Consider the following 24,669-nt stretch of genomic DNA (forward strand, 5'->3'; position numbering starts at 1 on the left):
AAGGGAGACAGGATGCCACCCCAGGGTTGCTGTGGGACATGTGTTCCCAATGCCCCCTGGGTTCCCAGTGGAGCCTTGAGACAGGATCCAAAATGGCTCTGGAAAAGGAGGGCATGGTGACTCTGGTTAGATGCGCTCTTGACCTTGACTTCTCTCAGGCAGGCTTTACCCACCTCCATGTGATTCAACAACTACAACCTTGCCGTTGCTTTATGTTGCAGTGCTCTGTGTCTTGTGGTCGAGGGCACAAACAGCGAAATGTTTACTGCATGGCAAAAGATGGAAGCCAGTTAGAGAGTGATTACTGTAAACACCTGGCTAAGCCACATGGGCACAGAAGGTGCCGAGGAGGACGGTGCCCCAAATGGAAGGCTGGCGCGTGGAGTCAGGTGAGCAATGCTTCTCCCTACCGGCTGCTGCCTCCCGCCGCGGTCACTCCCGTTTCTCTGCATGGGCTTGGTGTCACAGAGACTGGGAGGGACGAGTCTTTATGGGACACTGTGGACACTCACCAGGTGACCTTGAGCAGGTGGATTCAGTCCCTGGAGCTTTGCATAATACCTTCTGGGGGTGATTGCAAGGAGGAGTTCCATGTGGTGGTGGGTGTCTGATGTCTTGCACCCCTTGATCCTTGGCTAATGGCCTTGGTCACTCACCACTTAGAAAACCACTGATTCAGGTCCCATGGAGGCTGAGTGCGTTTGAATTTATCTTGGAGGTTCTCTCCTTCCTTCCTTTCTTCCTTCCTTTCTTCCTTCCTTCCTTCCTTCCTTCCTTCACCAGGGATTGAACCCAGGGGCCCTTAACCACTGAGCCACATCCCCAGGCCTTTTTATATTTTATTTAGAGACAGGGTCTCACTGAGGTGCTTAGGGCCTCACTGTTGCTGAGGCAGGCTTTGAACTTGAGATCCTCCTGCCTCAGCCTCCTGAGCTGCTGGGATGACAGGTGTGCACCACAGCACCCAGCCCAGATTTTTCTTAAATGTCTAGAGCTGCTGGAAGCTTTTTCCTCCCTACCCCCAGACACATTTCGTATCACAGAAGTGTGACATACAGGACACCATCCCGGCACAGTAACCTCATCCCTCCCAAGCCCTTCATCATCAGGAAACATGGAGCTGCTGTCTGTTTTTAATTCAACAAAGAGTCTGTGCCCAGGTAGAGATGGTTCCTTAAGGAATCCATTCAAGCATTGTGTCCTACTGCTCGCCTTCTCATGGTTTCTAATGACCACTGTCATCTGCTAATTGCCCGTCCTCCTTATTTGGGGAGCTCTCTGGTTCATCTGAAGCCTGCAGCCAGCGTGATTAAGATGCCACACTAATTAGCTTGGCTTCTTGTAAACTTTACACTCTTGCTCTTCTTAATGTCCCTTGGCCTCTATTTATCTATTCTACATTTCTCCCTGAATATTCAGCTCAGAGCACATAAACGATGCAATGCTCATTTTAAAGGCCAGTTTACTCACTAAAGAGATGATTAAAAGACTCTCTTGTTCCTTATTGGTAAATACAGGGAGTTTACTCAGTATCCCATGATCTTATGGGGGAAGCCTACAAAATTGGGATGATTAGGTTTAACTCTGGGGGGTTTGGGGAATGGGTTCTGGGCATTGAACTCAGGAGCATGGACCACTGAGCCCCATCCCCAGCCCTATTTTGTATTTTAGTTAGAGACAGGAGGGTCTCACTGAGTTGCTTAGCACCTTACTTTTGCCGAGGCTGGCTTGGAACTCAGGATCCTCCTTTCTCAGCCTCCTGAGCTGCTGGGATGACAGGCATGTGCCACCGCACCTGGCTTTTTAATTTTTTTTTAAATTTTTGTAAACATAAGGTAATGGGATTATCAGAATGCCTTCCCAAACAAACCACACTGATTGTTCAAACCAGTTGCCACCTTTAAAGGAGAGGCAAGCAGACCCAGTTATGTAACGGTCTGTGACCAGCTTGATAATGTCCTGATTTGATTTGTAGAAATGCGTTATAAAAGCTGGGCAGACAGGGTGCAGCCTGGGAAGGTGTGCTTTGTGCAATTTAGAAGCGTGCCTGAAACTCATCCACACGTGATCAGAGATTGTTGGCTCCCTAGAGATCAGCAGGAAACAGCAGCGTCCCCAAGGCAGGACTGTTAGGCAAGAGTGATTATGGCCCATTGGCAAGGATATTTTAGGAGATTTTATATCTGGTCTTCCTACTCTTTTGCTAGTAGCTATGTTTCAGTCTTCCTGTCTTCAAGGTAGCAAGAATAATTAGTGAAATTTTTCATGGTGTCAAAAATACTGGATGATAATAAGGCAGACAGATATTGGATGGGAGACTCCTATAGCCATGTTACTCTTAATAGTCTCTCCTCAAAATTTGGTGTTTTGTGATTTGAAGTGGAATGTTTTGTTTCAATGTCTTTTTAGAAATCTTGAAGTTTTGAAGGGAATAAGCTGGGTTGGTTTTTGTTTGTTTGTTTGTTTTTGTTTAAAAAAAAAAAACATTATCACTGAAGACTTCAAGGGGCTCCCCACCACCATTACTGAAAATTCATGTTCAGTTTTAGTTTTTATTGTTTTGGTACTGGGGATTAAACCCAGGGGCACTCGACCCCAGCCCTATTTTGTATTTTATTTAGAGACAGGGTCTCACTAAGTTGCTTAGTGCCTCACTGTTGCTGGGGCTGGCTTGAACTCTCAATCCTCCTGCCTCAGCCTCCCAAGCCACTGGGATTATAGGCATACACCACTGTGCCCAGCTACCCATAAAATTTTAAAACAAACATCACCATCAGCTTTTTGATTCAGCTTGATAAATTTGAAGGCTCTGTATTCTCATTTTTAAAAAACAGTTCAGGGCAGAATTTTAAAACTTATTCCTGTTCCTATATAAAGGATTTTTTGTTTGGCTGGTTGGTTAGCTTGGTTTTTTTTTTTTTTTTTTTTGCTTGTTTTGTTTTGTTTTACTTAAAATGAAGCTGAAAATAAAAATCAATGATTGGTTTGGAATGAGAGTGTACTTCACCATTCATTAGTCATGATTCTTTCAATCAGTTCATGCGTCAATCCTGAGATGTAGGTCTCTATCATGATTCAACACCTTTGCAGTTAGCATGGGCCCAACACACGGTGGAATGCTGTGATTTAATTAACAGCCCGGGTTTCTTTCTTATTTATTCAAAAATGCAAGGATATGTTTGTAGTCCATGGTGTCTTCGATGTAGTGAAATAAGGATCCAGATTTTAAAGATCTTCAGTATTAAAGTTGAAATAGCAGCTCTTCTGAGTTATGACTTTTCTTGTAATTTCAATGCAAGCCACTAGGTGGTGGTGTCTGAGAGTGACACGTGCCTCAGTGAGTAATGGAGAAACGAGTATATGTTGACTTTGTGTCCTCTGAGAGGTTAAGGAAACCTTATGCATATGGCCAGGATGAGAACAAAGTTGCTTTCATGATTTCTGCTCTCCATTTGCCTGGGTTTTGTTTGCACTCCTCACCAACACTCTTGCTGAGAGAGTACAAGAAAACACCATGATTGCCGTAGTTTAAAACTGGAGTCAGTTCCAACCCACCGTATCTATGCTGCATTGCCCTGGACAAGGTTTATTTGGATTCATTTTTTCCTTTTTGATTTTGTTGGAGCTAAGGTGATTATCTCTGTTCTTTACTTATTTGTGGAATACCTACATTTAAAGGTTCGTTAGGAAATAAAAAAGATGTTTCATGGAAAATGCTGAGCATAGAACTAAGCCCTCAACTGGGGGTAATTTTATACCCCATGGGACATTTGGCAATGTCTGGAGACAGCTTGGGTTGTCACAGCTCGGGGTGAGGGAAAGTGTAATTGGTACCTAGTGGGGACAAACCAAGGATCCTGCTCAATGCCCCACAGTGCACATGCAGCCCCCACAAAAATGAATCGTTAGCTTGAAGACCCTTCATAGAGTCTGATATCTATTAAGGGCTTGGTAAAAGTCTGCTAGTATTGTTGTTATTATTCAGAAAAGTGGTTTGATATAGTTATCTTTCTATCTAATTCCTACTCTAAAATAAAGTCCCCTCTCCATAATTTTAGCGGTAATGCTAGAAGAAAGTGTGTAAAAATTCTCTCCAGGTTTTCACATATGTGTTATGATTCCCCAAATGCCAGAAGTTCCGCAGAGATTCTTCCTATCTACATAGATAAGCACCAAGTTCCCGCTCTGAGTTGGTGGATTCTGGGTTCCAGCAGCTCCCTGCTCCGTAGATCAGCACTGACAACCTCTCTCAACCCTGCGCAGTCCGCTGTGCTCGGATGATGTTGGCAGCAGCTGCAGAGGTGGCCGTGGGGAACACATTAACCAAGGCCACTCAAAGTAACTCAGAGGTACACTTAGTGGAGTTAGCAAAATTAAATACACATGAGCACACCCCTGGCCACCACCTCCAGGGTCACACAGAGGTCTTTCCGAAGCTGTTTTATTCATGGAGTTTCTGCACAGATCTCTTAGAATTCACCAACCAAGACTGGCCAGCTCTGTATGCAAATTGTTATGTCCCTTGAGACAGCCCAGGAAGAAAGATCCAATACCAAAGATGAACTCGCAGGATGTTTGAGCAATGAGCATAAAAGCAGGATTCAGAAAGGCAGGCCCTGTAGTTTGCTGTACCATTTCAGGGGGGCTGAAACTTCTGAATGGGTTATTTCAGAGCTGGTTTTGATAGTATGCAGATCAGAAGCCCCGAACAACACATTGCATAATTGAATTCTTTTGTGTATGTGTGTGTGTGTCTTCAATTGTCTTTTGAAAAACGATCAAACAATTTAAGTAGTGATTTTTAAAAAATTTTTAGATCATTATGACCCTTTACACCTTCCCTCCATTAACCATAATTTAACTATTCAATAACCAGAGCATCAAAAAGAGGTTCCATTTACTGAATAGCCAACATAGTATTATACACTCTAAAAGTCTTCAGCTCTTTTTCATTTTATTTTCCTTTAGGTGATTCAAATATTTATGAGTTTGTGAATGAATAGCCAAAGGGCTTCTTGGTTCTCGCTGTTAATGGTTGGTGGCATTGTTGTTTGAACAATTCTGTCACTTGGGTAGCTTTGCTGTGCCTCAGCTCATTTTCTTTCATGGAGTAATCATTGAGAAATATTATTCCTGTCCCTCCCATGAGCATTAAAGGGCCATTCCCTGGAGACAGAGCTGTCCCTGGCATCCAGGAACCTCCCCTCTCACCCAGGACATAATGACTTCAAAAGTCTGGCTCCTTGCGGGTCACAAACTCAGTTCCATTAATACAATTAACTTAATTAAACTCACTTAATTAATACAATTAAGCCCAAATAATACAGCAACGTGGATCCAACCTATTTCCTTCTCCTTCGCTAGCTTTGATGTGAACCCTGCCTCCCGAGCAGAGACTCAGCTGAAACAATACGACGTCCCCACCGCCTTCTAAAGAGTGTCACCTGTTTTCTTAAAATCTGAAATAGGGGGGAACTTAAGATCCAGCAGAACCCGTTGGGTTGTGCACAGAGGAAGGTCATTAGCCCAGAGACAGCAGAGACTGCTGAGGGTTAATTGAACCAGACCGTCTTTCTAGGTTAAAAGAGCAAGATCCTGTTCTTTAGGGAGACTTCTGTTAGCCGTGTAGCTTTCATGTATATCAAACTCCTTGTCTCAACCCCAGCAAATTAATGGGTCACAAAAACTGGGTCATCATTTGTAATTGCTCTAAGCAGTAAGATGCAGCTCCTTCCAATCAAAGGTTGCCTTTCGTTCCTGTCAAAACCTTAATAAAGACCATCATTCTTGGGCCTGACCATAAGTGAGATTATGAAACCCAGCAATGAGGAAGCCATTAAAAAATTAATTTAGAGGAAAGTTAATTGCAGATTTAATATGGTGTTTTGCAACTTGGTCAAACAAAAATGTTTCTGCGTGATTAACAGTTATTTTTCAACAGCAGAGCACATTAAGCTCGAGGAAGTGATTTTTTTTCTTGTCAGCTTTTATTCTTCATACATTTATCTGAGGTTGTAAATAGACACAAATACTTTAGTGAATTCCATGGTTTAAAAAAAAAAAAAAAACTGTTTCCAAAAATAGGAGCCAGAAAAGGAAGAGACTAGAGGAAATAATTCTGCTTATATGGCCCTAAAATGGTCCGGGATTTACTCTCCTTGGGTTTTGACTTGAATCTGCCAAGAAATTCTTCTTAGACCAATTGTAAGTTTGGATTTGAATTGTAGAGTTTCGATTTCTTGTGAATTCTTCCTGATTTTCAAGAACCTCAGACCCTCCAGGATAGACATCATCCTGACTTGTCATTCCCTGTGACAGCCTTGTCCTCTGGGGGGCTGACTGCTCCACCCCACTCTTCCCAGCGCTCCAATCCCCCTCGGGGGGCTTTGCTAACTCAGAGACCCCCTGACACTCGGGTGGCTCTTCCCAAACCCCCAGCCCCTCCAGCGGCTGAGTTCCCAAGTGCCCGTGGGTCCCATTGTCGCGCTAGCAGTGAAGGTCACTGGGTTAGGAGGGCACCGCCGGCCTCCTCACCTTCCCCCACCAAAAAATGAGCCAAAGCGGCCACTTACCGTCCTCTGTCTTCCCAGTGCTCGGCGTCCTGTGGCCGCGGCGTGCAGCATAGGCGCGTGAGCTGTCAGATCGGGACGCACAGACCAGCGCGCGACACCCAGTGCGACCCCTTCGCCAGACCCGCGTCGGAGCGCGCCTGCGAGAGCCCGCCTTGCCCGCGCTTCGCCTGGAGGGCCGAGCAGTGGCAGGAGGTGAGTGGGGACACCTGTCGCTTGCCCCGCCCCTGGCCGGCGTCACCTCCACCTTGGGAAGCCCGGCGCCCTGCAGCAGGGTGGGTGGTGGCTGGCCCTTTCCCAAAGGCGGGCTGTCAAGTCTGCAGCATTCCCATGGCGGGGTGGGGAGCGCCCTGCAGAAGCTGCTCCTCCCCAGGCTCCGTGTGTCCCCAACGTCCTGGGTCTGACTGTGCCAGACAAGTTCTCCAGGCCTTGAGCCAAATGCCTAAAGATAAGGCTCACAGGAGGGGCAGGCGGGAGGGACATGTTAACTCTGCAGGTCCAGATTGGGCCATTCTGTATTCTTGCAATAGCCGCCAGCCAGAAGGCAGACTGTAGGTAGGACGTGCTGTGTACTTTTCCCCCTTTTGCATGACTTGGGCTGTCAGGTAGAAGATGGGTGCTCCTGTGAAACTGGGATTCACTAGTGAAGGATTTCCAGTGATTGTGAAAGAAGGATAGCATCCAAAACTCTTCCATGGGTGCAGAAATAAGCCGGACTTACTCCCCCCGCCCCATCCCCAGTTAATGTTTAGCTAAAGAAAACACTAAGTGTCCCTGGAGAAAAGTCTGTCTGGGAAGGTAAGACATTAATAAGAGGTGACCTCAGTTTCCAGAGCATAGTATGTGTGTGTGTTCTGATTGCACAAAGGGGGGAAAGAAAATGAAAAGCAAGACCACCTCCTCTGATGTTGCAGTAAATAAAATTGCAAGCTGTTTAAAGCTCAAAGATAGGTCGGGAGTCCCCCGGACCCAGAATCGCTCTGGGAATGTACAGAAAGGGTTACAATTTGGGGAGCACAGACACTATACTTGGTAGTGAGGTGGGTGCTTTGTGTTCATGTCACCTCACTCAATCTTTCCAACCACTAAATTAGATGTATATTGTTATCAGCCCATTTTATAGATGAGAAAACTGAGGTTCTGAGAGTCCGTGTCACATACTAATCACCGGGAAGAAACAAAAGTTGGGATCTTAAGTTTGTTTTCTTAACTATGATGAGATGTCCACCTGCATTCCTTTTTTTTGGGGGGGGGGTTAACAGGAATTGAACTCAGGAGTACTCAACCACTGAGCCACATCCCCAGCCCATGAGGCAGGTCTGCGTCCATCAGAGGGTAGCGGGCAGCAGTGCCTACATCAGATACAGTTCCGGTTCGTTGCACGGGAGCCCTGTACGTTACTGGGAACCCGGAGACTTAGAACACAGACCTGGTTCCTACCCCAGCTCTGCTGCCTGCCAGCCACGAGACTCAGAGCAGGGATTCTAGATTTCTCTGAGTCTTGGCTTCACCGTCTGCAGGGTGGGGATAACAGGAACTATGCAGAGCTATTCTGAGAAAGATGGAGAGAAGCATCAGTTATGGTTTGGGAATTGGCATGTCCAATGCAGAAGAAACTGGAGGCTCCTTTGTCCCCCTGCCTTAATAATACCTCTTAATTCTCTTGCAATTGTCTTTTTCTTTTTTTGGTACCAGGGATTGAACCCAGGGGTACTTAGCCACTGAGCCACATTCCCAGACATTTTTTTTATTTTTCTATTTAGAGACAGGGTCTCCCTGAGTTGCTTAGGGCCTCGCTAAGTTGCTGAAGCTGGCTTTGAACTTGTGATCCTCCTGCCTCAGCCCCCACTGCTGGGGTGACAGGCGTGCACCACCACACCCGGCTTCTTCTCCGTGCAGTTCTTGTTTATTGGCTGCTTCTGCCCTGTCCCTCTCCATCTCACGCCAACTCTGCTCTGTGTGACTGCTCCAGGGAGTAGAAGTAAGAGAGCATTTAGAAATGGACCAAAGGGGACTGTTCAGGCTTCAGCCAGTTTCTGAACCTGCTAGAACCAATCACCAAACCCCACCCCAAGCTCCCTTGAGACTCCTTCTAAATCTCAAAAAAAAAAAAAACAAAAAACAAAAAAGGTGGAGAGGGGACCTTGCCCCAGAAGCACTGATGAAATTCCTCTTTTCCTGTCATACAAAGTAAACCTGGAAGTTTATGTCTTCACATACACTATGCAGATGGATCTTTGAAAATCTATCCTCAGGTATTGCTTTCAATCTCTGAGTAAGAAGACCTGCCGGGCGCAGTGGCTCACGTCCGTCATCCCAGTGGCTCAGAGGCTGAGGTGGGAGGCTGAGGCAGGAGGATGTGAATTCAAAGCCAGCCTCAGCAACTTAGGGAGGCCCTAAACAACTCAGTGAGACCGTCTCTAAATAAAATATAAAAAGGGCTGGGGATGGGGCTCTGGTTAAGCGCCCCTGGGTTCAATCCCTGGTACCAAAAAACAGAAGAAGACCTAAGGACCCAGTCTGGCTGGGACCTGTGTTTAAGATGTTTCCAGAGATTAACCAGAGAGACCCCATTAACGATGGCAGGCAGGTCCGAGAGTCTCCCTCCTGCCCCCTGTGCTTTCTCCTTTGCCTGCCCCCGAGCTTGAGAGTTTGGAGGAGGACCTGGGGTCATGGGTGGCTAGTGCACTGTGGCAAAGTGACGCTCAGGGCAGCTGGAAGCTTGAGAAATCCATCCGGACCTTTATGTCCCCAGGTACAAGGTTGTTGGTGGCCTTCTCAGAATGTCCCCAGGGCAGCACAGTGGAGAGGGAGTGTCCAGGTGCCTGAGAACCTGAGCCGACCAGATCAGGAGCCCAGATCAGGAGCGGTGTGACCCTTTGCACGTCCGACCTGTTTGCCTGGGGCCACCTGATGGGATCCTTGATTGTTCCTACCTCTGTGGTCACAGGTGTCCTGGTTAAACAGTAAGGAGGGTGGTTGCTTCCCCATGCAGCCCCCTCCTGGCCCCTGGAACACAGCCACCCCCACCCCCCGCTCTGTCTTGTTCTCCTGGACCCTCTCACTCAGGCACATGTTTTGACTTTCCTCCCTAATGACCCTTGACCTGATCTGGCGAGAAAGCCCAGAGCAACATCCGGGCCTCCAGAGTGGGACAGCTGGAGTTCCCTGGACAGGACCCTCTCTCTCTTAGCAGTTCTTGGCAAACACCTTATACATCTTGTTGACATGTGGCGAGTATCTTGTGCTTTCTGCTCCTCCTCTCTGAGGTCGTAAACTCACCTGTACGTTGGTGAGATGTCTTGTTTCAGCACGTGACCCCCTTTCCTTGTCAGAAAGGCATCTGCCCTGATAAGCAAGACCTCTGCAGCTCTGCCCACCTGCTCCTGGGCCCAGCAGAGGAACGTGGTTTTGCTCACGCAGATCTGGACTCTGAGGACGAGCAGGAGGTCTTAGTGATCTTCACGATGGTCACAGTGGGGTGGGACCAGGGTGGGATGTGGACACAGGGCTCCTATCATTCAGTACTTAATTTGATAAATCCGTATGGCCACTTGCAAAGCTCCACGTACTGTGCTTTAGGAAGGCGTTTAAAATCCCAGTCCTCAAATCATGCCATCCAAGAACCCCGACTGAGTGAGCAGGGCCCCCCTTTAGCATTTGGAGATGCCCTTGGCCTCCTCTTCTTTCCCTGAGATATACTCAAGTATATTCTGTGAGGAACCCACGTCTGCTCACAGAGCTGTACAGGTGGCCCTAGGTGCTAAGCCCGGTGACCATCAGTGAGCCGACTGAGTGACACTCAGGACCCCGAGCTGAGAGTAGTTGCAGCCTTGCGTGGCACAGTAGGGAGGGAAGCTGGGTACGGAGCTGTCCGGGCTGTGTGTCGGTCCCCAGCCCAGAACCAGGCCTGCTGACTGAGTGACGTCAAAGTTGTAAAATGTCTCCGTGGTAACATTTCTGCCTCCTTTTTTCCTTAGAAGTCTGTTAATCAGGGGACAGAAATGTCCAAATTTTCTGGGCACGGAGATGCATGCCTGTAATCCCAGGGGAGGCTGAGGCAGGAGGATCGAGAACTCAAAGCCAGCCTCAGCCACTCAGGGAGGCCCTAAGCCATTCAGTGAGACCCTGACTTTAAAATGAGCTTAAGAATAGAAGCCCTTGGTGATTTAAAAACAGTTTACTGTGGGGTGGGGGATTTTCCATCATTGCATCTCATAATATAAAAATTTAAAGTCTTTGCTGGGCGTGGTGCTACACACCTGTACTCTCAGCGGCTCGGGAGGCTGAGGCAAGAGGATCATGAGTTCAAAGCCAGCCTCAGCAAAAGTGAGGCCCTAAGCAACTCAGTGAGACCCTGTCTCTAATACAAAATAGGGCTGGGGATGGGGCTCAGTGGTTCAGTGCCCCTGAGTTCAATCCCTGGTACCTCCCCCAAAAAAACCCCTTAAGGTCACACGAGGAACCCTGGGTTCCAACCGCAGTCTGTGATTCTCCTCTGTATGCTCTGCAGGCATTGTGACTCTAGAAGTGCAGAGTCTTCCCTCCTTGGAGAGAATCAACAATCTCAAAAGGCAGAGCCTGTGAATAGCACGTGACTGGTCTCCCCCTATGGTGAGGGAACTGCACCAAAAAGTATATTTGAAAGTATAAAGCAACCTGATTACAATCATTAAGGACAGACAATTTCCACCTGTCGCATTAAATGATCCTGTTTAGACAGGCACCCCATGGCCTTCCTACCTGGCTGAGCAAAACAGTACCTTAAAGAGTTTATTTTAGGGCTTCCTCAACCTCCAATTTGGAAAGCTATTTCCCCCTGTTAATTTTAGCACATTTAAAGGCACATGCAGCCCGAAGCACCCCCAGCAACCTACCCCACTGAGTCCAGCCCTGTGATTATTCTCCTCCTGAATTACACAGTGCGCTGGAATTCACGGAGGCTGCAGGTGTTTCTTATGCATTTATTGGAGGTTTTCCTCTAAAAGCTATAATGGAATCAGAGAAAGCCTTTTGGACATGAAAATAAGACTCCTTGAACTTCCTGGGTGCTTTCTAGAACATTCTAGATCATATTCCAGGACAGGATGGGGAGGAGTCTCAGCAGACGCTGCTGAACCCCCAGTCTCACGGCAGGACTGGTTTTCTGGTTACCCAGCCCCCACCGTCTCATTAGGATTAAAGATTCCAGGACAAAACCCTCCTCACGTGACTCTCAGAGCTGCTATTGACCAGTTCCAAGGCACGGGCCAGTCACTGATTTACCTGGCTTAATTTTTAATTTTCTGAAAAGGGAGAGGTTTTCCCAGCTCACTTCTCTACTCGTGGTCAAATAGCTCTCCTGGTAGTTAACCAGCTGTTCCTCAAGATGCAGGGACAGGCACGTAGCAGGCAGAGAGCATTCAGGAGTCTGGGTGCTGCTGCTCTGAGCTGTTACTGATTGACACCAAGATGAGCCTTGGGGGTTAAGGAAAAGGAGCCGGAGGCCTGGAACGTGTAGTCCAGGTCGGCTGCTCACTGATCACCATCTTCTCTGAGTCACCCAAGTCTTTGCTTTTTAAGGCATTACTTTTTGCACACGTAGCTACAAATTTCTTTTGCAGCTATCTGCACACTTTTTGGTTTGTTTTTTTGTTTTTCTGGTACCAGGGATGGAACCCAGGGGTGCTTAACCACGGAGCCCTATCCCCAGCCCCTTTTATGTTTTATTTTGAGACAGGGTCTGGCTGAATTGCTGAGGGCCTCGCTAGGTTGGTGAGGCTGGCCTCGAACTTGCAATCCTCCATCCTCAGCCTCGAGAGCCGCTGGGATCACAGTCATGCACCCCTGTACCTGGCTGACTAATGAAAAAAACAAAAACATTATCCCTTTGCAGTAGCTTTCAGCTTAGTTCAGGAAAACGGAACCCCTAGAATCACTGAGGCAGGGGTGAGCCGGGGAAGCAGGCCCTTCCTTGACATGATGTCTGCTCCCCCAGCTCTCCTCAAAGGGGTTTTAAGTCAGATTTGTTCTCTGGGAAATGGATGAGGGTCCGCATTCCAGACTCTGAGATTTTTGCTTCCAAGCAAGCAATTTTAAGTTCGAGAATAATGAGAAGCTAACAGCACATAGCAGGAGATGGCTTCTGCTCCCTAAAGGAACAAGGTCATTCCTAAAGGATCGACAGCCATTCCCTTCTTAGAAGTCTACCCTAAAGATCTGAAATCAGGCCAGGCGCAGTGGCACACACCTGTAATCCCAGCTGCTCAGGAGGCTGAGGCAGGAGGATCATTCAAACCCAGCCTCAGCAATTTATCGAGGCCCTAAGTGACTCAGTGAGACCCTGTCTCTAAAATAATAATAATAATAATAAGATAGGGCTGGGGGCATGGCTCAGTGGTTGTGCCCCTGAGTTTAATCCCTGGTACCAAAAAAATAAATAAAAAATAAGATTTGAAGCTGGGTTTACCAGTCTGTAAACAGTCTGAATGTTCATAGTAACATTACTCAAAAATGTCCATTGGGCAGATTAGGAAAGACCTCTCTGAGTGAGGTTGGATCTCAAATGCCTTGGGGGAAAGTCTGTCTGTGAGAGGTGAGATCTGAGGCTCTCCTTGGACTCCTAAATTAGAGAATTCACTGACTGTTCGATAACCCAGGGCAACAGGATTATCACTGGGGTTAAGGAAATGGACGCTGGGCTCAGCACATGTGTCCATCAGCTCCCAAAGTCATCTGGAGTCTTAAAGAGAGAGACAGGGAGGGACTCTTTAGAAAGAACAGGTTTTGGTGACCTTAGCAACACATCACCAAGATGAGACTTCTAAGGTGGAGTTTGCTGTTGGTTGGAGCAAAAAAGATAAGAACTTTGTGGACAACACAGAGATCATTCTAGAACAAAATATATCCTTAGCTTTCTTTTCCAGTCTTGACTGACAGGAGCAAACATGTATGACCAGGGATGAGTTACTTAAGGCTCTTAAAATCCCAGTTTCTTGCCAGGCACAGTGGTGCACGCCTGTAATACCAGGGCTCTGGAGGCTGAGGCAGGAGGATGGAAAGTTCAAAGCCAGCCTCAGCAACTTAGCAAGGCCCTAAGCAACTCAGTGAGACTCTGTCTCTAAATAAAATATAAAATAGGGCTGGGGATGTGGCTCAGTGGTTGAGTGCCCCTGAATTCAATTCCTGTTTTTTTTTTTTTTTTTTAAATCCCAGTTCCTTTATCTGAAATGTGGAAATTATAGAAAGAAAACCCTAAATCTCACTTTCTTGCTATTATCCTTAGTGCTTAAACAGGAGCGCCTCCCTGAGACCCTGGAACTCCCTGTTGTCGTCCACTCTGCCCCACCAGGACCTGCCCTGGGCCTGGCGGTTGGCGGAGACTTGGAGTGTGTGGGTGATTGGGGGTGTGATCCGTCCACCCTGGGGTAGGACAGGCTGTGGCCAGGACAGCACATTTCCACGTCTGTGGGGCTTCCTGGGGAGAGATGGGACTTGTCATTCGTGGTCCCCGGGATAGGAGATAGGGCAAGGGCTGGAATCAGCACCCATCACCACGTTCCTGGCACCAGAGGTATTCAGGTGGAAGCTGGGTGACCCTGGGGCTCTGGTTTTAAAGGCGAGTCTGCATTTGGGTCGGTGTTGAGTTTTCAGGCCTGAGGGCCTTTCCAAGACTGAGAGTCACTCCTTCGACTTTCCTTTCCTCGTCAGGCTCATCAGGTGCCCTGGGGAGCCGAGGGTAAAAAAATGGAGAGCTCTGACATCCTGCTTCAGGATCTCAGGGTTTTTTTCTTATTTGTCCTTTTTAGATATACCTGAGAATAGATTGAATTTAGACATATTATACATATATGGAGTCTAACTTGCCATTCTTGTGGTTGGACATGATGTGGCGTTTCCCTGGTCGTGTGTTCATATATGAACATAGGAAAGTTCTGTCCCATTCACTCCACTGTCTTTCCCATTCCCATCCCCCTCCCTTCCCTTCATTTCCCAATGAAATTCTATTCTTCCCTACCCACCTTCCCTTGTGGTGTGTTAGCATGTGCACAGCAGAGAGAATATTCAGTCTTTAATTTTGGGGGATTGGCTTTTTTTCAGTTAGCATGGTAGTCTCCTGTTCCATCCATTTACCAGCAAATGCCATAATTTCATTCTTCTTTAAGGCTGAGTAATATTCCATTGTGTATAAGCACCACAGTTTCTGTATCCACTCATCTGTCCATAGGGCGTCTAGGTTGGTTCCATAGCTTGCCTATTGTGGATTGAGCTGCTATAAACATGAATGTGTAGGCCCAAAATAGGCCCAGTTCTCCACCATGTTGACTTTGGAACCAACTTCCTTAACAAGACAGGAAGTAAAATCAGGAATCAAACTAAAAAGCTTCTTTACAGCAAAGGAAACCATCAAAAATGAATAGAAATGAATAAATAAATATTAAATAAAAAAGTATCGTGTCCATCTCCAACTACAAAAAAATAAATAAGTAAAATAGCCCGATCAATCAGTGGGCAACGGAGCTGAACCGGGACTTCTCAGAAGACCGGGCCTCAGCCTTAGGAGCTCAGAACCAGGTGGCCAGGTAACCGAAGGCAGCCGGGGACATCGGAGGACGGGCCTCACCTTCTCTCCCACCGCTGTGTCCTTGCAGTGCACCAAGACCTGCGGCGAGGGCTCGCGGTTCCGCCGGGTGCTGTGCGTGGACGCCCGCGAAGCGGAGGTGCACAGCGCGCACTGCGCCCCGGGCCAGCGGCCAGCCGAGCGCGAGAGCTGCAGCCTGCAGCCCTGCGAGTACGTGTGGATCACGGGCGAGTGGTCAGAGGTACGGTCCCCGGGACACGGGGGGGCGCCTCCAGGTCAGCCTGGCCTGGGAGCAGCTGAGGGAAGGGGCGGGACCCACCTCCCAGCTCTGCCCTGAGAACCCTCATGCTCTCGGGTGGGTCCTGGGTGCAAACCGGGGAGGTCTGCGGCCGGGTCTCCTTTCCCTCAACTCCTCCTGCTGCGGACTCCGCTGGATGAGATGATGAGTTGTGACAGGGACTGCAAGAAGATCCTTAGCAGCATAGTGAGACCCAGGCTTACATTTTAAAAAGTAAATAAAAATTAAGAAGGGCTGGGTGCAGTGGTGCACACCTGTCATCCCAGTGGCTCAGGAGGCTGAGGCAGGAGGATCCCAAGTTCAAAGCCAGCCTCAGCAACTCAAGTGAGGCCCTAAGCAGCTCAGTGAGACTCTGTCTCTAAATAAAATACAAAATAGGGCTGGGCTTAATAGTTAAATGCCCCTGAATTCAATTCCCAGTTAAAAAAAAAAAAAAAAAATTTAAGACAAAGGTTCCGGATGTGTAGTCTAGCAGTAAAGCACCCCAGAATCTAATCCCCAGTACCAAACTAAGTATATAAGCATTAAAAAGAAATCATAAGGTTTACAAGGCAGGGTGGCCCACGCCTATAATCCCAGCAGCTCCGAAGGCTGAGGCAGGAGGATCTCCAGTTCAAAGCCAGCCTCAGCAAAAGAGAGGTGCTAAACAACTCAGTGAGACCCTGTCTCTAAGTAAAATACAAAATAGGGCTGGGGATGGGGCTCAGTGGTGGAGTGCCCCTGGGTTCAATCCTTGCCCCCCCCCAAAAAAATCATAAGGTTTGAAAAGAAAATAGTCATGCTATCACTTGTGTGGACTGACCGATAGAGAGAGGTGTCTAGGTAGGCAGCTTAGGGGGGTGTACAGGGGAGATAGACCCCTGAGGTTCTTTGGCTATCACAGAAGATTGTTGTGTTTCTCTGGGAAAAATTGGTGAAATGGGAAATCCACATTGGCCTTGCCAGACGTGACGGGACCGGCCTGCACAGGGTTGGAAATAGCAACAGCAGAAACAGGCTGCACTGGGGGTTAGGAGGCCTCACACAAAAGCCCAGCTGTGTGGCCTCTCTGGGAACATCGGGCCAGGGAAGAGGGGGCCACGTTTCCGGACAGCTGGGTCCGAAAGGGGTCCTGGCTGAGGGGTGGTCCTGCCCTGCCACGCCCTGTGCCCTCTGATGGCCTCTGTAGGGTGAAGGGACACGGGTCAGGCTATTAGGAAACAGACGGACAGTTCCCCGGGCAGGAGCATGTGACCAGGTGAGAGTTCAGAAGTCTTTGCCTCCGAGTTTGAGGCCTGCATCCCCACTGTCCTGAGGCCAGGGAGGCAGGAGGGAGTCACGGGAAGTGGCTCCTCTGGTCTTCTCTTTGCCCCTTATTTCTTCATCAGACAGCGTCCCCAACTTCTGTCCCCAAGGCTTTCACAGGAAGCTACTCCTGGATCTCAGCAGGGGAAAAGACATCCTGCCTTCCCTCCCTCCCTCTCTCCCGCTTGAGACCTCTATCCCTGTGACTGTGCACTCCTCTGCCTCCTGGGGACTCTGCTTCTTGACTTGAGCTCAGTCAAGTGCTACTCAGTTGAGAGCTGGCTGGAGCTGCTGTGCCTCTCACTGGCCAAGACTCACAGCCTCCTCTCAGCCTCTATGACAGCCTCTTCTCAGCCTTCTATGACAGCCTCCTCCCAGCCTTCTATGATAGCCTCCTCTCAGCCTCTATGACAATCTCCTCTCAGCCTCTATGACAGAGCCTCCTCTCAGCCTTCTATGACAGCCTCCTCTCAGCCTTCTATGACAGCCTCCTCTCAGCCTCTATGACAGCCTCCTCTCAGCCTCCATGACAGCCTCCTCTCAGCCTTCTATGACAGAGCCTCCTCTCAGCCTTCTATGACAGCCTCCTCTCAGCCTCTATGACAGCCTCCTCTCAGCCTTCTATGACAGCCTCCTCTCAGCTTCTATAACAGCCTCCTCTCAGCCTTCTATGACAGCCTCCTCTCAGCCTCTATGAGAGCCTCCTCTCAGCCTTCTATGACAGCTTCCTCTCAGCCTCTATGACAGCCTCCTCTCAGCCTCTATGACAGCCTCCTCTCAGCCTTCTATGACAGCCTCCTCTCAGCCAATCTTCTATGTGCTGCTTTTTTATGTTAAAAGAGTTCGCGTTTCTAAGACTTCAGTCATGTCACTCTTGTAGCTTTAATACAACACGAAACCCCTGACAGAGGAGGTAGAAAGATTTTTTAAAAAATAATAGTCCCACACTTGCACGGATTTTCAGCTGTATTATGAATTGAAAACTGTGCAGATCTGCAGACGGTCTAGAAGCCTTAAAGCAGGACCGGGCACAGACAGAAGGACCACAGGGAAGGGAGCTTACAAGGGGAGAGATGCAGAGAGGGGTTGGCAGAGCAATTCCTTCTAGAAGGATCTGTGAACGTGCAAGTGCCACCGCAAAGCATGCCCTGTCCCTGGGACCTCTGCTCCTAGAGAGCTCTCTGTGTCCTTCTGGAGGCCACCCCTCTAGGTTTGCAGAGAACAGAGAAAGACCTGCAAAGAGAAGTCCCACCCCCACAGAGATGCCCTCCAGTGCGGCCTAGAGGGTCCTGCTGGGAAGGAGACACCGTCCTGTGCTTCCTTTTTATTTTCTTTCTTTATATATCTGTTTATTTTACTTTATGATGATTATTTTCTTATGTGTGGTCCCAGGGATTGAACCCAGCGGTGCTTAACCACTTAGCCCCATCCCCAGCCCTTTCTGGAGATGTTTTTAATTTAGAGACAGGGTCTTGCTGGGTGGCTTAGGGCCTTGCTAAGTTGCTGAAGCTGGCCTCAAACATGCGATCCTCCTGCCTCGGCCTCCCCAGCTGCTGGGATCACAGGTGTGTGCCTCTGCGCCTGGTTTATTTTCAAATTAGATCAGGAAGACAGGCTCAGGAAGAATCCCACATATAAAACCAGGACAGGGAGCACAGCAGAACATGCATGATTCTCCCTCCTCAGAGAGGGGCCACTCAAACCCTTCCACAGGTCCCTGCAGTGGAAGCCCCAGGTGTGGGAGTGTCCCAGGCTGCCTGTCCCCGGGGTGCCTGGGCTGCCTGTCCCCCGGGGTGCGGGCCGCCCTGTGATGGACTTCCAGAGCTGGCCGCCAGAGAGCCCCTAGGCACCCTGGAGACAGGGCCAGCTGGAGAGCGACCCCCGGGGCTGCCCAGAGGCCTGCCTGAAGCTCCCTCGGGGCCCTCTGTCCACAGTGCTCGGTGACCTGCGGGAAGGGCTACCAGCAGAGGCTGGTGTCGTGCAGCGAGGTCTACGCAGGCAAGGACAGTTACCAGTACACCTACCAGGCCAGCGCCCCCTGCCCCGGCCCGCAGCCCGCCAGCGTCCGCCCCTGCTACCCCGGGACCTGCCCCGCCTCGGCCGCCTGGAGAGTTGGCAACTGGGGGAGCGTGAGTAGAGGACCCTGCCCCTGAGCCCCGCCGGCCTGATGGGGCCACATGTTAGCGCTGGGCTGCACAGAGCAGGAGAGGGGCCTCTCTGGTCTCTGACAGGACGGCTCTGTGCTTGGAAGCCACTTGGGCTGGAACTGAATCGCGGGTTGTCCACCTTCCAGGGCAATGTGAGCTGGACAGCCCTGGGTTTCCTCATCTAGACAGTGGGTGGAGGTGAAATGTCAATATGCAAAAGGCTTAATATGTAAATGGTTAGAATGCTAATTTTATTATATATGTGTGTGAGTGTGTGTGTGTGTGTGTGTGTATTTTTTAATTACTTTTTTTTTGGTACCAGGGATTGAACCCAGGAGCACTAGACCACTGAGCCCCATCCCCAGCCTATTTTGTATTCTACTTAGAGACAGATGCTCACTGAGTTGCTTAGGGCCTCACTAAGTTGCTGAGGCTGGCTTTCAACTCAGGATCCTCTTGTCTCAGCCTCCTTACTGCTGGGGTGACAGGTGTGCCACCGTGCCCCACTTACTACCCTTTCCTTTCAAAGGAGGGCTGGGGGATTCTCCCAGTGCTGAAGAGCTTGCCTAACATGCACAAGGCTCTGGGTTTGATCCCCAGCACTTTAAAAATAAAACAACATGAAAAGCACTTGGAGTCTGGCCCTTGGCAGGAGTTACTGACGGTAGCAGCTATGTCTTGTAGCTTCTGTTCTCAGGGAGTCTGTAGGTTCTTCTTGTCCTGTGTTGGGAGTATGTCGTGGTGTTACGGGTTCAACAAGGCAGAGGATTTTGAACTGAGTCGGCCCTGCTGGAGAACTGCTGCAGCCTCCTGCCTGGGCTATGAGATTCTCATTCTTGAAAGGTGATTAGGCTCAAGTATGTGGTGACTTGTGCCAGACCCAGTAGCTCACACCTGTAATCCCAGCAGCTCAGGAGGCTGACACAAGAGGATCATAAGTTTGAGGCCAGCCTCAGCAACTCAGGGTGCTGGGGCTGTAGCTTAATGGTACAGCTCCCTGGGTTCAATGCCCTGTGTCCAACATACACACACAATCCTGGCCTCACCATGACATTAACAAATTCCCTAACATTTCAGCCTCAATCTCTCATCTGTAAAAACAGGGCAATGGTAGTCCTTCTCACAGGACTACTGTGCAGCCTGAATAAAAAAAAAAATGTATGTATGCATATAATCACATGTAATTTTACACATATGTAAAGGTGTTTCCTGGGTATGTTGCATACCTATGCATAAAGCTAAAATGTGTCTGTCTAAGGCTTAGCACAGAGACTGGTCCATAGTGAGTGCTCAGCACATGCCAACTTCTTGTCATCCACACTGGGTCTGAATGGTCACCCTGCCTGTGACATTGGGGCTCTGAGCCCCGCCCGGCCAGAAGCCCCTGCCAGCGGGGTTGACAGCCTCCCGCTGACCCTGGTTTCCCTCGCAGTGCTCCGTGTCTTGCGGCATCGGGGTGATGAGCAGATCGGTGCAGTGTTTAACCAACGAGGACCAGCCCAGCCACTTATGTCCCGCTGATCTGAAGCCAGAGGAACAAAAAACCTGCCATAATATTTATAACTGTAAGTGGTCTGACGGGAGCCCTTTCTCCAGCATTGGGAACGGGGTTCGTTGTTCATCTGTCTTAGAAACACAGTGGCAGGATTTTTTGGGGGCGGGGGGAGGTTACCAGGGATTGAACCCAGGGGCACTTGACCCCTGAGCCCCATCCCCAGCCCTATTTTGAATTTTATTTAGAGACAGGGTCTCCCTGAGTTGCTTAGGGCCTCCCTTTTGCTGAGGCTGGTTTTGAACTTGCGATCCTCCCGCCTCAGCCTCCCCAGCCTCTGGGATTAGAGGCGGGCACTATTAACGCTATTGTTAAAGAAATCTTCCCCTTTGCTCATACATCTTGGTGCCAAGGACACCATCCTTTTTATTGTCGGTCCCCACCCATCTGGGCGCATCCACTCCCTCTCTGCATTTCGGGTATTCCAGGCCAGTTACCCCAGAACTGCAGGGAGGTCCAACGACTCACCGGTGCCAGAGAGGACGGCGAGTACTTCCTGATCATCAGGGGGAAGCCCCTGAAGGTGAGTGTCATCCGGGAGCGTGTTTGGGGACCCACCCGTCCTGTGTCCCCGAACCGCTCCCCACGGCCTCCTCCGGCCTCCCCAGGTCTTCTGCTCCGGGATGAAGTCGGACCGCCCCAAGGAGTACGTGACACTGGCCCGCGGGGACGCCGAGAACTTCTCTGAGGTCTACGGGCACAGGTAGGACAGCCGCTCAGAAACAGCCAGGAGACACCCGGGGAGCCCCAGGAAATCGGGCTGTCCCCACCCGAGCCTCCTGTCTGAGCCTCCTCTCCGTGGCGTAGGTTGCACAACCCCACCGAGTGTCCCTACAACGGGAGCCGCCGCGACGACTGCCCGTGCAGGAAGGATTACACGGCGGCCGGGTTTTCCAGCTTCCAGAAGATCCGGCTGGACCTCAGCAGCATGCAGATAGTCAGTGAGTTCCGGGCCACCCACTGTCCTGCGGGGGAGGGGGGTGAGGCCGGAGGCCGCAGAGGCCACGAGGCCCGAGAGCTTGCATTTCGGTAACCACAGTCCCTAGCTAGGATGCCCCGAGGCAGGGTCTGGTCTTCACTCCCTGTACTGTACCTGGCAGATTTGTGATGAATGACCGAGGCCCATGTCCCTTAGAAAGACCCCGATGCAGTGTGGGAAATCAGGACAGAACCAGAGACAAATGACACTTGCTATGACATGAGGATCAAGAAGGACTCAGGCTGGTTTGGTAGCGCACCCCTGTGATCCTAGTAGCTTAGGAGGCTGAGGCAGGAGGATCAGGAGTTCAAAGCCAGCCTCAGCAAAACCAAGGGGCTAAGCAACTCAGTGAGACCCTGTCTCTAAGACACACACAAAAATAGGACTAGGGGTGTGGCTCAGTGGTGAGTGCCCCTGAGTTCAATCCCCTGTACCTCCCCTCCCAGATCAGGGCACGGTGGTACCCGCCTGTAACCCCAGCTGCTCACGGAGGTTGAGGCAGGAGGAGAGCAAGTTTGAGGCCAGCCCCAGCAATTTAAGGAGACTGTATGCCAACTAGTAAGCTCTTCTCTCAAAATAAAAATTAAAAAATAGGGTGGGGGACACAGCTCAGTGGTTAGGTGCCCCTGGGCTCAATCAAACAATGAAAAAGAAAAAAACATGGTCAGCCAGGCACAGGGGTGTCAGTGTGAGGAAAGCAAAGGTGGACGCAGAAACTTCCAGAACAGTCAACAGGTGGAAAGCCCCAGAGCTGAGCAGATTTTATCCCAGCAGCTCCCACCAGCACAGTGCCCCCCAAACACGGCGGAAACGTATTCCACCTGATTGTCAATTTCCAGAAGAAACATGGAGCACGGAGTGACCTTTTCTAACAAGCCTGCAGGAGGGCTGCTCCATGCTCTGGCCACCTTGCATTTCTGTTGGGGACATTAATCACCAGAGTGCTTAGAGACAGCTCAGCTATCCAAACGTGCTCCCTCCAACAGAGGAAAAACAGAAACGATGAATAATGAATTTTTCCTCATTAAATTGAACCAGAATATGCATGGCTTTTCCTCTCGAGGTAGATTCAACCTGATTTGTTCCAACATATTTTTAATTTCCTTCGGCCAGACTGATGAGGGCTCAAGGCACAGGGACTGCAGTTTCTCCCCTTGGAAGGCACCTCAGCTTGCAGAACAAAGCTCTCCCATTTCCCTCCCACCCAAGTGTGGTTCTCTGCAGAAAGATGAAGGGCTTTGGCCATTCCTGAAAAAATCAAAGCCGGCTGGGCTCAGTGGCGCACACCTATGATCCCAGCGGCTCCGGAGACTGAGGCAGGAGGATCGCAAGTTCGAAGCCAGCCTCAGCTATTTAGCCAGGCTGTAAGCAACTTGGCAAAACCCTGTCTCTCAATACAGTATAAAAAAGGGTTGGGGATGGGGCTCAGTGGTTAAGTGCCCCCAGATTCAATCTCAAGTTACCAAAAAGAAAAAGAAAAGAGCGGAAGATAAATAAACTCCGGCCTCCAGTCCCACCAGAAGACATGTCCGACAGCCTTCTCACTTTGATGGCTCCTAGGCGTTTGCAGAACTGGGCTCTGGAGCTACGGCAGGGTTAAAAACGCAAGCTCTGGGTCAGCAGTATTTTGATTGGCTTTTTCTTGTTCCTTTTTTTAAAAAAAAACTCCAGTTAGCTACACTTGGGAAACTGCCATTAATCATTTCAAGATGTGGGTTCTAATTGCTCTACATTTTGGCAATCAGGGTGCCCAGGCCACAGAAGGACAGATGGACCCTCGGGGGATAGGCCCTGAGTGGCTGGCAAAGCTCCCCTGGCCACAGCCTTAAGCCTGGGAGGCAGAGTGACAGAAGGTCCCTCAGGGTCCTGCCTTTCAGGGAGGAGACTCACCTATTTATTTATGTAGGACTAGATTCCAAAGTCGCAAGAAACTCCCTTTGGGCTTCCATACTGGGGGGAGACAGTCAGTGCTGATAAACCCCGGGAGCGCAGCTCTGTCTCTGAACCACAGATCTAAGGAGGAACCCCCGCAGCACATCTGGATCCAGTTACTGGCTAATCCTTGGAATTGTTTCTTTCTCTCCCATTCCTGCTCACTCCTCCTCTTCTCCTCTTCTTCCCTCTTTCTCCTCACTCATATCCTGTCCCTCTCTTCCTCCCTCCCCCCCCTTCTCTTCCTCTCCCCTTAACCCTTTCTCCCCTCCAACAGCCACTGACTTACAGTTTGCAAGGACAAGTGAAGGGCACCCCGTGCCTTTTGCCACAGCTGGGGACTGCTACAGTGCTGCCAAGTGTCCACAGGTATGTCCTCAGAGCTTCGCCCCTTACCCAGCCTCCACGCCCTGCCTACCCCAGGGCCACCCTCCTCGGTGGCATATGCTTCCAAGGATGAAATGGGAACAGCTTCTCTGCAGGGCGTGTGGACACATGCATTAGCGGGTCTTGCAAATCTGTGCAGAGTCTAATCCAGTGATTCCATTCCCAGAGTGGTTCCCAGCAAAGTAACCAGAGCTGCACGCCTGATCTCTGAGTTCAGGCAAAAGGCACCAGATATAGCCGGGCATGGTGGCACACACCTGTAATCCCAGTGGTTTGGGAGGCTGAGGCAGGAGGATCACAAGTTCAAGGCCAGCCTCAGCAACTTAGTAAGGCCCTAAGCAACTCAGTGAGACCCTGTCTCAAAATAAAAAGGGCTGGGGCTGGGGCTCAGAGGTAGAGTGCTCGCCTAGCATGCCTGAGGCACTGGGTTCGATCCTCAGCACCACGTGGAAATAAAGTAAAGATATTGTGTCCGCCTATAACTGAAAAAATAATTTTCTTTTTTTTTAAAACGAGCTGGGGATGTGGCTCAGTGGTTAAGCGCCCCTGGGTTCCATCCCCAGTACAAAAAAAAAAAAAAAAAATGCCCCATGATTGATTTCAGGCTGCCAGTCTGATGTCCCTGAAAGGAAAGTTGGAGAGAGATGCTCACCATTGACTAAAAAGCCTGTTTTAGGGGCCCCACCGCACTCCGCTCAGCCACTCAAAATTCTGAAGTTTGCATAATGTAGAAAATGCTTATGGATTTAGCGATCAAAAATAAGTGCCGTATTCGCTATGTCCCCTCTCTGGTTTGGGTTTTGGGTTTTGTGGTGCTGAGGATCCATCCCAGGCCTTGTGCCTGCTGAGCACCTGCGCCACAGTGAGCCCTTCCCAAGTTCCTGTGTGTTGTGTATGTTTTGTTTGTTTGTTTTGGGGTACGGGGGATTGAACTCAGGGGCCTCCACCACTGAGCCCTGTC

The 24,669-nt window shown here is 49.7% G+C and overlaps 1 protein-coding gene across 1 annotated transcript in view; it reads left to right on the forward strand.

Annotated features, from left to right (window-relative positions):
• Positions 1-24,669, forward strand: part of Adamts9 (ADAM metallopeptidase with thrombospondin type 1 motif 9) — a 154,532-nt gene that overhangs the window by 111,330 nt on the left and 18,533 nt on the right. The window contains exons 29-37 of the mRNA XM_077796192.1: positions 222-389; positions 6,591-6,764; positions 15,200-15,370; positions 18,646-18,840; positions 20,291-20,423; positions 20,839-20,933; positions 21,019-21,113; positions 21,218-21,351; positions 23,599-23,690. Coding sequence (XP_077652318.1) covers positions 222-389; positions 6,591-6,764; positions 15,200-15,370; positions 18,646-18,840; positions 20,291-20,423; positions 20,839-20,933; positions 21,019-21,113; positions 21,218-21,351; positions 23,599-23,690 — 1,257 coding nt within the window. The remainder of the gene's footprint in view (positions 1-221; positions 390-6,590; positions 6,765-15,199; positions 15,371-18,645; positions 18,841-20,290; positions 20,424-20,838; positions 20,934-21,018; positions 21,114-21,217; positions 21,352-23,598; positions 23,691-24,669) is intronic.

The sequence above is a fragment of the Urocitellus parryii genome, chromosome 3 (assembly GCF_045843805.1).
Source record: "Urocitellus parryii isolate mUroPar1 chromosome 3, mUroPar1.hap1, whole genome shotgun sequence".
NCBI classification, from domain to species: domain Eukaryota; kingdom Metazoa; phylum Chordata; class Mammalia; order Rodentia; family Sciuridae; genus Urocitellus; species Urocitellus parryii.